Source organism: Triticum urartu, chromosome 2 (genome assembly GCF_003073215.2).
Source record: "Triticum urartu cultivar G1812 chromosome 2, Tu2.1, whole genome shotgun sequence".
Lineage (NCBI taxonomy): Eukaryota > Viridiplantae > Streptophyta > Magnoliopsida > Poales > Poaceae > Triticum > Triticum urartu.
The window spans coordinates 185,916,774-185,931,243 of NC_053023.1; the positions used below are offsets into that span (position 1 = coordinate 185,916,774).

Genomic DNA, 14,470 nt, shown 5'->3' on the forward strand with positions numbered 1-14,470 from the left:
ACCTGAGCATGCGAGGAGCCAAGACCAGTGGAACGTGTACGACCAGCCATGTACACGCAAAGTTGCACGGAACATGGTGTGCATCGATGGGCACCAACGGGGGTGCTCCAGCCGCCAAACATGCCCGCGCGAGACCATGAGTGGTCGCGGGCCACGCGGCCGCGACGACAGGCCAGCGCAGGACTGCGCGGGCGACTGCCATACCAGCGTACAGGACGCGGGGCGTGCGTGAGCGAAGCAGAGGCGCCGTGTGGCAATCATGTTTGAAGCTGAAGATGCGGTTGCTGCCAAAATTTCGTGTTTTGACTCTTTTTGTAAAGAAATTCAAGATCTGACCCTTGTCTGAAACTATTTCGGGATTTGACCCTTTTGACTACCGTCAGGAGGGCCGGCGGTAGGTTTGCACGTCCTACCGCCATCAGCAGTGGCGGTAGGCCCTCTAACGGCGACTGACGGCCGTCGGCGCGTATTGACGGGGAAAAGGGCCTACCACCACTGTCTGCAGCGGTAGGGTTCGGTGGCCTACCGCCCGAGGTGGTGGCGGTAGGTACCGAAGAGGCAACTAATGCTGCGGGCGGGCTCTACCCCACCCACCAGCCCATTCTTCCTCCTCCCCTCGACTTGAACAGAGTCGAGCGCCGCCTCTCTCCTCCTCCCGATCCCCTCCCTCGATCTCCCTCTTCCCTTCACTATTTTCGCGGATCTTTGGGGCAAATCGAAGAGGCCGGTAAGCTCCTCCATTCCCCCCAATCAGTTTTCGCAATGGTTTTTTTATTTTTGAAGCTATTTTTGGCACTAGGTGCAGCCTAGGTTTTGGTGTTGGTTTTTTTATGATGTTTTAGTTGTTTAGGAGTATATGATTTAGTAGTAGGCCTATGTGAGGATGTGTGGGTGAAACAATTGCAAGATATGTGAGGATATGTTGGTGAATGCATATATGTTGGTCCATTTTGTCTTGTTATGTATATATGAATTTTATAAGAAATCTTTCTGTATGTTGAATGCAAGATTGTGAGGATGAAGGCATAACAAAATTCGTAGATGGTTAATGTATTGCAAATTTGTGAAGATGGATGTTTTGCAAAATTGGTAGGTGGTTAATGCATAGTGTGAAAATGTGTGTATTTCTATTTCATATAGTTGCAAATGTATGAACCCTAGGTTTAGTCTTTCTTATAGCCATATGTGATGATTTTTTGTGTGAATATTGTAGATATTTGTCTTGCTATATATCTCCATATGTGATGTTTGTTTAATTAACTTTATCCAATCAATGCTTATATAAGGAATATGGCGCCACCACCACCACTTGATGAGGATGATGGCTATGAAGACCCACTTGAGGAAGCCATCTGTGCTCAAAGAGTGAGGCTGAGCGAACAGGAGGTGTGCAACCTATGGGACAACTTCCTACCACGTGCTGACTTGATCGGGGCGCCATTCGTGACCCGTCTGACAAGTACCATGATCGATCGACATGACATGGTATGTTATTAGTGTAGAATCCAAGGAATTGTTAATAGTTTAGATAATCCATACTTATTAATTGATATGTTTTTCTTATTTAAAAATTGCCAAAGAGCCTATCTGAGAGTTGTGGCATCAAGGCTGATGAAGAAGGCTATGCTGGAATACGCCTTACCGCAAGGGGCCCCGTCACTACTTGTGCGTACGGCGTGGACACGGACGGTCGCACACATTTAAGCATAGATGGGTGGAAGAGCTTCCTCGTTGACAAGAATCTTCATGTTGGACAGGCCATCCTTATTACTATCAGCAACACCAACCATCAAGGCTTGAAGATGATGATCGTCATCGATATCATCTAAACTATATATGCGTGTGGCTGCTGATGATCGTCATGTTTGATTGCTACCTATGGATGAAACCTTTTATGTGGTCGATGACCGTTGAACTTGTTAAACTTCTTATGTTGGCTTCGTGAAACTATTTCGATGTGATCAAACTATGTTATTTGGTACTTGTTTCTTAATCCATAATGGCAAAACTAATTATGCATATGTTTATGAAATTGTGCTTATTGTTTCTTATGTTCAGGGCCCTTGCATATTTCTATGAAATTGTGATCAAACTATTTGGATGTCTATGAAATTGTGGTCAAACTATTTGGATGTGATCAAACTTCTTATGTCTACGAAACTTTACACGAAACATAGGACCCTACCGCCAGGCGCCCTGGCGGTAGGGTCAGACAGCCTACCGCCGTGAGTCCTGGCGGTAGGGTGAACCTATCGCCAGGGCGCTTGCATATCTCGTTACAGAAGGCATGCACGGCAAAACCCTACCACACCTTACCGCCAAAGCCCTTGGCGGTAGGGTTAGACAGCTTACCGCCAGGGTGTCTGGCGGTAAGGTACTTATCCACGTCAGCGTGCGGTGACAGCCCCCGTCCGCCTCCGTCACACCCTACCGCCAGGGAATCTGGCGGTAGCCTGTCTAACCCTACCGCCAGGGGCTCTGGCGGTAGCAAAAGGGTCAAATCCCGAAAAAAATTCAAACGGGGGTCAGATCTTGATTTTGTTTGCAAAAAGGGTCAAAACACGAAATTCACTCGCGGTTGCTCACGATGAAGCAGAGCAGCCATGGATCCTTGAGGTCCATCAGTGCCCGTATGTCTGGAAGATTTTTGAATACCTAAGAAGATTCAATTTTCAGGGGAGCAAATTCACACCGCATACTAATAGTGTATATAATCTGGGAGCAAATTCATACGTCAATACGTCATGCATGTCATAATGAAATATATATTAACTAGATTTCTATATTCAAGTTAATGAATAACTTTTTATTTTATAAACTAGTGGAAGCATTTGTATACCCCACATTAAACTAGTCACATCTAGATGAGCTTATCAAATATCAAATCATATGTGTGTAAGTAGAGTATGTAATTTTCTATGTCCTTCGATAATTTCAATAACTGTGTTATTTGAAGTACAAGTACAAGTCATGCATATGTTACCAATTTGTTAATGAACCCAAGTTGCAAGACACATTTGGCATACCCTAGACGTTTATATAAGCTTACCTAATAATACGCTAGAAACCAATATTAATATTTTGCTAGATTGTATGCTTTACAAATCTCCATCATGATATTTAATTATATTAATGTATATGAACACACACACATGGAACATATATTTATACACTATATAGTTAATAAAAATTTTAAAAATTAATTCAAAGAGAACTTTTTATATTATACAATTAAATTTAGAGAAGCAAAAAAAATTGCGATATACATTTAAACTGCATATCAAACAGAAAACACTGTAAAGTTACCGAACTTTTATGTTGTTGACTATGCTAGCTAAGTAATATAAAAGTATGCTAATTAAAGCTATAATATTATACAACTAGCTTAAATAAGTACAAAAGTTTATTATAAAGATATATCTTTTACTACGCCTGGGTCTAAAAATTGTCTGAATCAGCCCTGGTGAGGGTCCGGGGTGGGAGGGGTCAGAGGAGATTCTTCTGGACCAACTGGCCGACCTGAGAGGAGAAGCATAGAACCACAGTTTGATTCTCCTGAGTTTGGAGCTTCATGACCATGTAGTGTCCGTCACCATTGGGGGAAGCCAGGAGGCCGAGATGACCTTTGTGCTTCATGCGCTCAGGGTTTTTGATGGAAAACGGCCATGGCCGTCAAGGCGCTGAGGACGAAGATGCCCGTGGCGATAGGGCTCCAAAAGATCTCGCACTAGCAGCTAGGTACTTCGACAAGAGGGCGGCTTGTCAGGTTGACCTGGTTGGCATCCAGGAGGAGGAGGCCGGGGGGTTGGCGACGAGTACCGATGGATGGTTATGGAAGGTGAGCGACGAAAGGAACATGGCCTTGGGAATGTCGAGAACGGTGATCCTCGGGGGCGTCTTGAGCACGAGGGCGAGGTCCAGCTAGGGAGGGAGGTCGGAGGCGGTGCGCGCCACTGTGCCGAGGATCACCCAGGATAGGGGTGCGACGCTCTTGGGGATGTCGTAGCTGGAGGCAGACGCGCTCGCGTTCGTGCTCCCCTCGTCGATCACGATGGTCTTGGCCTCCTCCATGGAGAGAAGGGGTGGAATCTTGCTTTGCGAGCGAAGGAGAGATTGGCGTGGGCCGGTATGCAAGCGGAGGATGGCACAAGGAGGAAGGAGGAGCAGGTGAGGGAGAGGCGGTGGCGTGGGGGGCTCCTTTGTAGAGTGAGCCACGTGCCCGTTGGGTAGGATCAGATGTCGTCTCCAGTCCATCGTTTATCTAGCTGTTCTCTGGTGGTTTCCCGTCAAGACTGAAAAGGAAAACACTGAAAAGCAAACAATATTTTTACAGCTAGTTGCATTTATCTACTCTTGGCGGACACATTTAGTTTCCCGTTGCATTGAAAGGATAGAAGATCAAAGATTTGAGCGCCAGTAGTTAGTGCATGGATGTCCTCCGTAGTGCTACTATCGTGTGACACGAGTGCTAACTTTGGCTTGTTAGAAAATGACGGTGACCGAAATGAATTGTGTCTTCTGTCATAGTTGAGTGGGTCCATGAAAGCATCACCATGCAGTGTTACACTTCATGATAGTGTGTGTGTTTTAGCCAAGAAAGCCAGTGATACGAGTAAAGATTTCAATCAAAATTTTAGGATTCAATAGGATAAAATGGAGTTCATCAGATACTGTGAGCATAAGACTCAATCATTATATCTCCCTCCTTCGATTTGGTTAAAACACATTCATGCAGCCACTTTGGCTCGCCATTCGAGGGTCCAAGTTTGACTATTAAGCCAGTCGGCCAGGGAAACCCTAGCCACCACTCCCACCGTCTGCTTCCCCTTACGCTCTAACTTCGTCATTGCCATGGTCCGAAAGAAAATAACCTACTACAAGATTATCATGCCTGAGTGCCAGACAGAGATTGTCGTCGATAAGCGCCGCGCCACTCAAATTGCGACGGAGCAGGAGGATGTATTGGAGGGAGGATGAGGAGGTGCCATGGGAAGATGAGGTGTCGGAGGATGAGGAGGAGGAGGAGGATGCGCTGGGATTGAGGTTGACTCTATCAACTTTGTTATGCAGGTGGTGGAGGCCGAGTTCCAACACGTTCAAGTAGCAGAGGCGGCGGTGCAGTTCGAGGCGGAGCAAGCGATCATCCTCAACTCGATCCAAGTAAGAGGCGGTGGTTGATGCCTGATAGAACTACGTCGGTATTTTCCCAAAGAGGAAGGGATGATGTAGCACAGCAACAGTAGGTATTTCCCTCAGTGATGAGACCAAGGTTATCGAACCAGTAGGAGAACCAAGCAACATTACGTAAACAACACCTGCACACAAATAACAAATACTCGTAACCCGGCATGTTAAAAGGGGTTGTCAATCCCTTTCGGGTAACGGTGCCAGAATTTGGCACGGAGACGGGGTGAAGTTGTAATAGATTAATAGATCGAACGCCAAATAAAATAAATTGCAGCAAGATATTTTTATATTTTTGGTTTAATAGATTTGAAAATAAAAGCAAAGGAAAGTAGATCGCAAAGGAAAATATAATAAAGAAGAGACCCGGGGGCCGTAGATTTCATTAGTGGCTTCTCTCGAGAAAAAAAGCAAACGGTCGGTGAACAAATTACTGTTGGACAATTGATAGAACTTCAAATAATCATGATGATATCCAGACAATGATCATTATATAGGCATCACGTCCAAGATTAGTAGACCGACTCCTGCCTACATCTACTACTATTACTTCACACATCGACCGCTATCCAGCATGCATCTAGTGTATTAAGTTCATGGAGAAACGGAGTAATGCAATAAGAACGATGACATGATGTAGACAAGATCTATTTATGTAGAAATAGACCCCCATCGTTTTATCCTTAATAGCAACGATACATACGTGTCGGTTCGTTTTGATCAACGATACATATGAACTCGTGCAGGCCGTGTCTCGAGAATGCCAGGACGGGGTTGAATCGGGTTACTCATGGTACTTTGACTGAGGACCAAGTCATTTTGCAGCTTCGGAGGTTGGTCTCCGCATCGTTTCAACAGTCCTTAGTGCGGATTGACGAGCAGTTGTATAAGGCTGGACATAGTGGGGGTAACATAACTGGTAACATGCACTTGGGACTAGCAAACATGCTTATGTGGCACACAATTAAATAAGAGAGCGATGGTTAGAGTAACATATGTAGATACCGTATCATGTTAAATGCTATGCTACTTTGTGTCATGCATGGCAATAAATTGAAGGAAATATGCCCTAGAGGCAATAATAAAGTTATTATTTATTTCCTTATATCATGATAAATGTTTATTATTCATGCTAGAATTGTATTAACCGGAAACATAATACTTGTGTGAATACATAGACAAACAGAGTGTCACTAGTATGCCTCTACTTGACTAGCTCGTTGATCAAAGATGGTTATGTTTCCTAGCCATTGACATGAGTTGTCATTTGATTAACGAGATCACATCATTAGGAGAATGATGTGATTGACTTGACCCATTCCGTTAGCTTAGCACACGATCGTTTAGTATTCTGCTATTGCTTTCTTCATGACTTATACATGTTCCTATGACTATGAGATTATGCAACTCCCGTTTACCGAAGGAACACTTTGTGTGCAACCAAATGTCACAACGTAACTGGGTGATTATAAAGGTGCTCTGCAGGTGTCTCCGAAGGTACTTGTTGGGTTGGCCTATTTCGAGATTAGGATTTGTCACTCCGATTGTCGGAGAGGTATCTCTGGGCCCACTCGGTAATGCACATCACTATAAGCCTTGCAAGCATTGCAACTGATGTGTTAGTTGTGGGATGATGTATTACGGAACGAGTAAAGAGACTTGCCGGTAACGAGATTGAACTAGGTATTGAGATACCGACGATCGAATCTCGGGCAAGTAACATAGCGATGACAAAGAGAACAACGTATGTTGTTATGTGGTCTGACCGATAAAGATCTTCGTAGAATATGTGGGAGCCAATATGAGCATCCAGGTTCCGCTATTGGTTATTGACCGGAGACGTGTCTCGGTCATGTCTATATAGTTCTCGAACCCATAGGGTCCGCACGCTTAAAGTTTGATGACGGTTATATTATGAGTTTATGTGTTTTGATGTACCGAAGATAGTTCGGAGTCCCAGATGTGATCATAGACATGACGAGGAGTCTCGAAATGGCCGAGACATGAAGATTGATATATTGGACGACTATATTCGGACACCGGAATGGTTCCGAGGGTTATCGGATATTTATCGGAGTACCGGGGGTTAACGGACCCCCCCCCGGAAGCTATTGGGCTTTATGGGCCTTAGTGGAAAGGAGAGAGGGAGGCCAAGAGGTGGCGCGCAGCCCCCCTTGCCCCAATCCGAATTGGGAAAGGGAAGGGGGCGCCCCCCTTTTCCTTCCTTCTCTGCACCTCCTCCTTCCCCCTTCTCCTAGTTGGAATAGGAAAGGGGGGTGGGGGCAAACCTACTTGGAGTAGGATTGCCCCCCCTTGGGCGCGCCTCTCCCCTTGGTCGGCCCTCTCCTCCTCCCCCCTTTATATACGGAGGAGGGGGCACCCCATAGACACAACAATTGATCATTGATCTCTTAGCCATGTGCGGCGCCCCCTCCACCATAATTCACCTCAATAATATCGTAGCGGTGCTTAGGTGAAGCCCTGTGTCGGTAGAACATCATCATCGTCACCACGCCGTCGTGCTGACGAAACTCCCCTCCCCTCAAAGCTCGGCTGGATCGGAGTTCGAGGGACGTCATCGAGCTGAACGTGTGCTGAACTCGGAGGTGCCGTACGTTTGGTACTTGGATCGGTCGGATCGTGAAGACGTACAACTACATCAACTGCGTTGTGCTAACGCTTCCGCTTTCGGTCTACGAGGGTACGTGGACAACACTCTCCCCTCTCGTTGCTATGCATCACCATGATCCTGTGTGTGCGTAGGATTTTTTTTTTTGAAATTACTACGTTCCCCAACATAAATATGGCCATCTATGATACTATGCACTATGGAGGTAGTATCATATACTAGTATCATATGCATGATACTAGTGTATGTTACTCCCCACTATGAGTAGCTTAAGGTCGACTACCCTACGAAAGTTGATCTTGAGAGGATTAATCACTTCGGCATGAGCAGAGTGCCTGACAATTCTTGCTTCCTTGAGCTTGAGGAGTGGAAGCGAAACATGCCAGTTGGGCATCCCCTGATTCAGATTTGGGTCAGATTTTTTGGGGGTTCCCCCCAAACTGCTCAATGACTTCCTCGAGACTTGAAGCATTAGATCTCTTATTGAGAAAATCGAGGAAGTTGATTGCCTTCCACTCACACGCATGGCATTGCGAGGATGCGCGTTGCAGTGATTGATGTGGATGTGGTGCCGTCTTATCTATCCTGGTTTTATGAGGGTTTGAGTTATGATCTTAAGATTGAGATCGAGGGGTACCCGATGGCAAAGGACACTAACGAAGGCAAAGACAATGATGGTGGTGCTGACGGTGGGGATCAACAGCAGGACGATCTTTTTTTTGAATGGCCACCGGGAGGGAAGGATCCGCACCTGAATATATTCAATCGAATTTGCCTAGAAGACTCGCGGCTCCATACAAGATAGGTTCAAATGAACCAGAGTAGACGGGGAAAACAAGACAAGAGATGCAACCGAAAACACACACACACACACACATCCAACAGAACCACTGGAAGACCCGCCGAGAAAAGGGCACACAGGGAGAAGAAGGCCTTTCGACGATCTGAAGTTGGATGCACCAACACCACCAACCGCCATCACAAATCTCATCAGCACAACCCTCCGGGAGGAGGACCTCAACTTACATCTTCATCTGACCAAGCAAGGAGAGCCTTGAACGTTGGCCGTCTGGTCACCACCCAACAACACCCAGCAGAGGTAGAGGTGTCATATGGGAACGAGGTGATCCATTGAGTAGGATAACGACCCCGCTAACCCGGCTTCGGATGAAAATCAGAACCAATCCAGAGCAAAGCTGAGCCATGATCTCGCATACAGAGCACCACCTCCTCGCCAACAAAGCACAAACCACCATCAGCACCAAGCCGTCCACACCACCACAACCGTCAAACCTGTAGCGAGCAGCCACCATAAAGACCAACCGAGCCTACCCCAGACGATGCCTTCAACAAGGGATGCGACACAATGTGCGTCGCCATCGTCCATTCCAGACGGACTTGGAACATGGGTTTCCCCTGGGATGTGAAGGGGTAGTCACCATGACAGCGCCGCCTCCAAGGAGGTTAGTGGCGCCCGCAGTCGTCGCCGGCGCCGGCGCCGGCAGGAGCAGGGCTTTCGCCCAAATGAGCAGACCACCTCCAATAAGCATCGAATTGATCTCGCAGCACCGCTCCCTGCACCACCACAGAGAAGGGCCACTGCAGCCCCATCGCCACACATGACCAAATCCGGGTTGCCGCAGGCCAGATCCGGCAGGATCCAACTTGCCCCCCGCCGCTCCCCACCGGATCGGGCCAAGCCGAAGCCGATAGGCGCGCCGCCCACGCCAGCGCCGCCAGAAGGCAGAACCACAAGCTAGAGCGGACGGTGGCGCCTCGGGGAAGGGCGAGCACCGCCACCCCGCGCCTCACAGCGACCTCCGCTGGACACATCTGAACCGAAACCAGCAGCCATCCCCGACGCCCACCGGTCGCCAACACAGTAGGGAGACGCTGATTCGGGGAAGGCCAGCGGAAGGGAGCCGCGAACGCATCGGCCCCACTGTCTCCGACCACCACCAGCAGAAGCGACGCATGCCGGAGTCACGCCGCACCGCCCGCCGCCCCACGGAGCTCCCCCGGCCCACGAGCAGTCTGCACGAGGAACGATGGCCCGCCGCCGCCAGATCCGTGCGGGCTTCACCCGGCATAAGCTTTTGGCGGCGGCGGGAGGAAGGGGGGTGGCTGGAGGGGAGGTTCGGCCGGAGGGGAGGGGGTCGTCCTCTCATATCCAGCAGGACGATCTTATGAAGCACCATAAGCGTGGGGATCGGCCTACGTGGCCGCCTGCATCGTGAAGGGCACCTACGTCCTCGAGAACAACAGAACCATGTGCAGGGTGCACAAGGAGGTGCTCGCGCGCGCCGCCGTGGTGGGAGAGCTTCCACTTCCGCCTCAGCGGCGTGCTTACAGAGGAATCCTTTAGGCGCAAGTGCGACAAGCTCATCTTCGACGCCATCTACGAGCACGTCCCCGTGGCGGGCGGACACCGCCATCCTTCTGCTCCGCAGTACATCGTGGCCTTCCGAGGGACTGCCCCACCCCAAGGCGATACACGACCTGTTCCTCGACTTCAAGATCATGGCCAACACGCTCTCGGACTCCAAGCGCTCCGAGCATGCGCACCGGGCTGTGGACACGCTCCTCGCGACCATCGCCAAGCGCTCCGACAGCGGCGGCGCCGTGTGGCTCGCGGGGCGCTGGAGGTAGGGCGGACCATGATGGCGGAGCAGGGCCGCAGCCTCCCGACCTTCCTCTTCAACCCGCCGCACGTGTCGCCGATTCCGGCGATCGACATGGTGCTCCCGTCCGAGGGTGCGAGGAGGGAGCTGCTCGCCAAGAGCAACCTCGTCAAGGTCGGGCTCTGGCTGGTCCTCAGCCCCCACCGGAAGCTCATGGAGAGGCTGTTTGAGCGGCTGTCCCCGTGGGCGCCAAACCTGTACGTGCACGAGAGGGACGTCATCTGCCAGGGCTTCATAGGCTACTTCGAGCAGCAGCAGCAGCTGGAGGAGCGCTGCCGTGGCGCCAAGTCGGCCACCACGCTGTCGTACCGTGACATGCTCTTCTTCACGCTCGGCAAGGAGAAAGAGCGGCCGCACCTCCTGCCATCCGCGACACTGTGGAAGAACTCGAGCATGGATAGAGACGCCAACCTGTCCAGCAGTCGCTGGCCGCACACGAGCTCCAGCAGTGGTGGAGGCCGGACGGCGACCTCAGGTTGAGCGACAGACGTTATAGCTTCGCTTGACTATCGGAATTGCTAAATCTCAATCGACGACTGAGACCATATAGTTATCCTACATTATTTTCCTTCAAGGTGCGTACAGTATCTGTTGTCAACGGCTCACCCACCCGCGCGCTTTGGGCTGGCCTTGTGCAGGGCAGGGCCTCTGTTCTTCTCTTTTCTTTTTCTTTTTTGTTTTTTCTCATTTCTCATTTTAATTTTTGTTTTCATTTTTGTATTCTTAATGGAATTAAAAATGTTTAAAATTCAAAAAAAGTGGACAAATTTTTAGGAAATTTTAAAAATGTCCTCAAATTCTTACAAAGTGTTCCTGGATTTTAAAAAATGTACATGAATTAAAAAATGGTAGTGAGTTTTTAAAATGCGAATTAAAGGATGTTTCAAATTTATAAAATTATGAATTTGAAAAATAATTGTCTAGGCAGTGGAAAGGAGCGATCGAGAAGAGTGGATTTTGGCTAGGGTTTGGTCTGAGGTGGGTATCGTGCGGACGAGTGGGAGCTGGATGGGCCAGCATGTGCCGGATCCGACGCATCCTGACCGCCCCATATGGGCTGGATCCGAAACGTCTGAGTATGTCCGAACTGTCCCACATATGTGCTGGATCCGACACGTCTAAGTATGTCCGGACCGCCCCACATATGCGCTCGATTTGCGGGATGCCCGGCCAGTTTGAGGGAGCCGGTTGGGTGCGTAGCAATTTTGTAACCGGTTATTGATCGGGTTGTTCGTCTGGATGTATATGAAGATTTGAGGGGTTTGGTTGTAGATGCTCTTATAAGAAAAGAAAGGAAAATACGTTGTGGATTAGATGACATGCGTGCTTACCGCGGCAGTTAGTTTCACGGACTAGTACTTCTGTCCTGGATGTTCTATTCTAACCGAGAAAGAGGCGTAGCTGTGTCGTCTGATTATCCTAAGCGCATATGCTAGCTAGGGTTCTTATTAGTATTTTCCTTTCACGACGCTTTCGATGCTAGCCGTCGACCCAAAGTCTTTCTTTTCTCATTTGTGTCGCTTGTTCTCGTTCTACTGGGCCACCAAAGCAAACCAGGCATGGCGTACGGCGAAGTTGACCATCGCGGGGTGCACACAACTCAGGAGGTTTGTTGCATCATGGATCATCATTTTCCTCCTGAGATAATTCCGTGCTTGATTGCTCGCTCCCTTGAATCACCTCGAACATCTATTTATTTCTGCAAACACATACAGTATATATGATATGCATGCGCTGATCAGGGCAAGAGTTTGGGCGTTTTCATTTGCTGGTTTCTGGGAAACGGATGCCTCTTCGGGTACAACAGCATGCTCACCATCGAAGATCACCTCGTCCACCTCTTCCCAGTATAACAAACTTTTTACTAGTATATGAATGCTGTTCTTCTTCCACATCGAGTATGCCACACACACACGCACACACACAGAGAACTAACTTTTGACACTTGTAAATTCAGAACTACCATCCGGTTAGAGTCATCACTCTCACCTATCAGCCGTTTGTGCTCGTGATAGCTGCGGTGTTTGCCTACCATGAGGCGAAAGTAAACACCAGGGTGCGCAACTTGGTGGGGTACTCACTCTTCTTCCTCGGCTCGCTCGCTCTCATCATCGTAAGCACATTTTCAGAAACTCCGTGTTCTGAACTATTAAACATTAACTGCTCGATTCCTCTCCCCTGCGCCGTAGCTGGATCTTGCGACGTCGGGAAGAGGTGGAATCGCAACCTTCATCGGCGTGTGTACGGTTGTGGCGGTGTTCGGCGTCCCGGAAGGTCATGTAGAAGGTGCCATGACCGGGGACCTGTCCTTGATGTGCCCGGAGTTCATACAGGTGCCATTTCTTGTGCCAGAACATACAGGGTTTTCGTACTAGCGAGGCAGTTTGTTTCTGTGCATGAGACATTTTTTTTTCTTTGAGAAATAGGAGACAGTAATTTGATATAACTTGTTTGGATCCAGTCATTTTCTGCTGGCATGGCTGCATCTGGCGCAATAACGTCGGCCCTGAGGCTCGTTACAAAGGCGGCCTTCGAGAAATCCAGAGACGGCCTTCGCAGGGGAGCTAGTATGTCGCATCAAACCTCCAATTCATTCGCTGAGTTTCTGCTAGTACGATGGTTTATCCATATCCACCGAGCTGTGCTGCTGCTCATTCATATAAGTTCCAGTGTTGTTCTTCGCCGCATCATGCTTCTTTGAGCTGCTGTGCGTCGTGCTGTACGCCCACGTCTTCCCCAAGCTGCCAATAGTGAAATTCTACCGTGCAAAGGCGGCTTCCGAGGGATCACTGACGGTCGTTGCCGACCTTGCTGCCGCTGGCCTCCAGGGACAGCCTAAACTATCGGCACATCTGTACACAACTGTTCATATGTCCCCTTAACCTGTAATCTGGTTCCCGCCCGACGGCAAATGAAAGATCCATACGTACGTTTCAGGCTGAAGACGACCCAGCCATCCTTGAACGTTTGAGCAACAAGCAGCTCCTTATGCAGAACATGGACTACGCCTTGGACATGTTCCTCATCTACCTGCTGACGCTGTCCATCTTCCCGGGATTTCTCGCCGAAGACCTCGGATCACACAGCCTGGGCTCCTGGTAATTAAGCCACCATCCCATTTTGGCATGCATCCAAATTTTGCTTACTACTCTTACTAGGAACGATGGAATGGAAACGCGCGCAGGTACGCGCTGGTGCTGATCGCGACCTACAACGGCTCGGACCTGGCCGGGAGATACGTGCCTCTGGTGGAGATCATCAAGGTGACGTCCCGGAGGGGACTGCTGGCCGCGGTGCTCGCCCGGTACCTGCTCCTCCCGGCGTTCTACTGCGCCGCCAGGTACGGAGGGGAGGCCTGGATGATCCTGCTCGTATCGGTTCTGGGACTCAGCAACGGGTGCCTGACCGTCTGCGTCCTGACCGAGGCGCCGAAGCCGTACAAGGTTAGCGTTGCACAATCATTCCACGCTAGCCAGTAGCTACAACTCGTTAGACATTGCATGGAGGCCCAAGGCTCTGTTTCCTTTGTTTCGCAAAAAAAGGGCTCTGTTTCCTTCCTTTTTTTATGGCGGTGCTACTACTGACTGAGTTGTAGCTTGGTGTCTTTGTCCAGGGGCCAGAACAGAATGCTCTCGGAAACCTGCTCGTGTTCTGCCTCTTGGCGGGCATATGTTTAGGGGCTGTTCTTGACTGGCTGTGGCTCATAGGCAAAGGATGGTGATCAAACCCATGGCCCGCATGTCATCCAGACTTGTTCCAAACTGAAAAACACTTTTCATCTTTCCTCTTTATTTTCTTATTTCCTTTTGGTGTTGGTGCTCTGCAGGCAAATAGATGATTACGGTTTTTGTGCGCCTTAATACTACAGTTTTGAAGGTTACCATAATTTTATTTACAATGAGTTGTTTGGTTGCCCCTAAAAACTGAGATTTTAATATTGTAGTATTGGCCAACTATAGTTTCTTCTCTGCAAAAA

General features: G+C 49.0%; 2 protein-coding genes and 1 pseudogene across 2 annotated transcripts; all 3 read left to right on the forward strand.

The window, feature by feature from the left end:
- The first annotated feature begins 584 nt into the window (after nt 1-584).
- LOC125541374 lies at nt 585-1,981 on the forward strand. The gene is made up of 3 exons (XM_048704802.1): nt 585-727; nt 1,287-1,485; nt 1,581-1,981. Exons 2-3 carry the CDS (start codon nt 1,291-1,293, stop codon nt 1,827-1,829), a joined length of 444 nt encoding a protein of 147 aa, XP_048560759.1. The 5' UTR covers nt 585-727; nt 1,287-1,290; the 3' UTR covers nt 1,830-1,981.
- Nucleotides 1,982-9,787: 7,806 nt separating this feature from the next.
- Nucleotides 9,788-11,000, forward strand: LOC125535667 (annotated as a pseudogene).
- Nucleotides 11,001-12,053: 1,053 nt separating this feature from the next.
- On the forward strand, nt 12,054-14,215 carry LOC125541375 (equilibrative nucleotide transporter 3-like). The gene is made up of 9 exons (XM_048704803.1): nt 12,054-12,101; nt 12,237-12,341; nt 12,452-12,607; nt 12,684-12,827; nt 12,956-13,061; nt 13,165-13,340; nt 13,432-13,592; nt 13,679-13,937; nt 14,108-14,215. The coding sequence occupies exons 1-9, from the start codon at nt 12,054-12,056 to the stop codon at nt 14,213-14,215; spliced, it is 1,263 nt and encodes a 420-aa protein (XP_048560760.1).
- Nucleotides 14,216-14,470: the final 255 nt, after the last annotated feature.

Bases quoted from the DNA above. Each gene is read 5' to 3' on its own strand.
- LOC125541375 (XM_048704803.1), top strand. From the start codon at position 12,054: ATGGCGTACGGCGAAGTTGACCATCGCGGGGTGCACACAACTCAGGAG. The intron at 12,828-12,955 runs GTGCCATTTCTT...GTTTGGATCCAG, and splicing joins TGTGCCCGGAGTTCATACAG to TCATTTTCTGCTGGCATGGC. The intron at 13,593-13,678 runs GTAATTAAGCCA...AAACGCGCGCAG, and splicing joins TCACACAGCCTGGGCTCCTG to GTACGCGCTGGTGCTGATCG.
- LOC125541374 (XM_048704802.1), top strand. From the start codon at position 1,291: ATGGCGCCACCACCACCACTTGATGAGGATGATGGCTATGAAGACCCA. The intron at 1,486-1,580 runs GTATGTTATTAG...AAATTGCCAAAG, and splicing joins TGATCGATCGACATGACATG to AGCCTATCTGAGAGTTGTGG.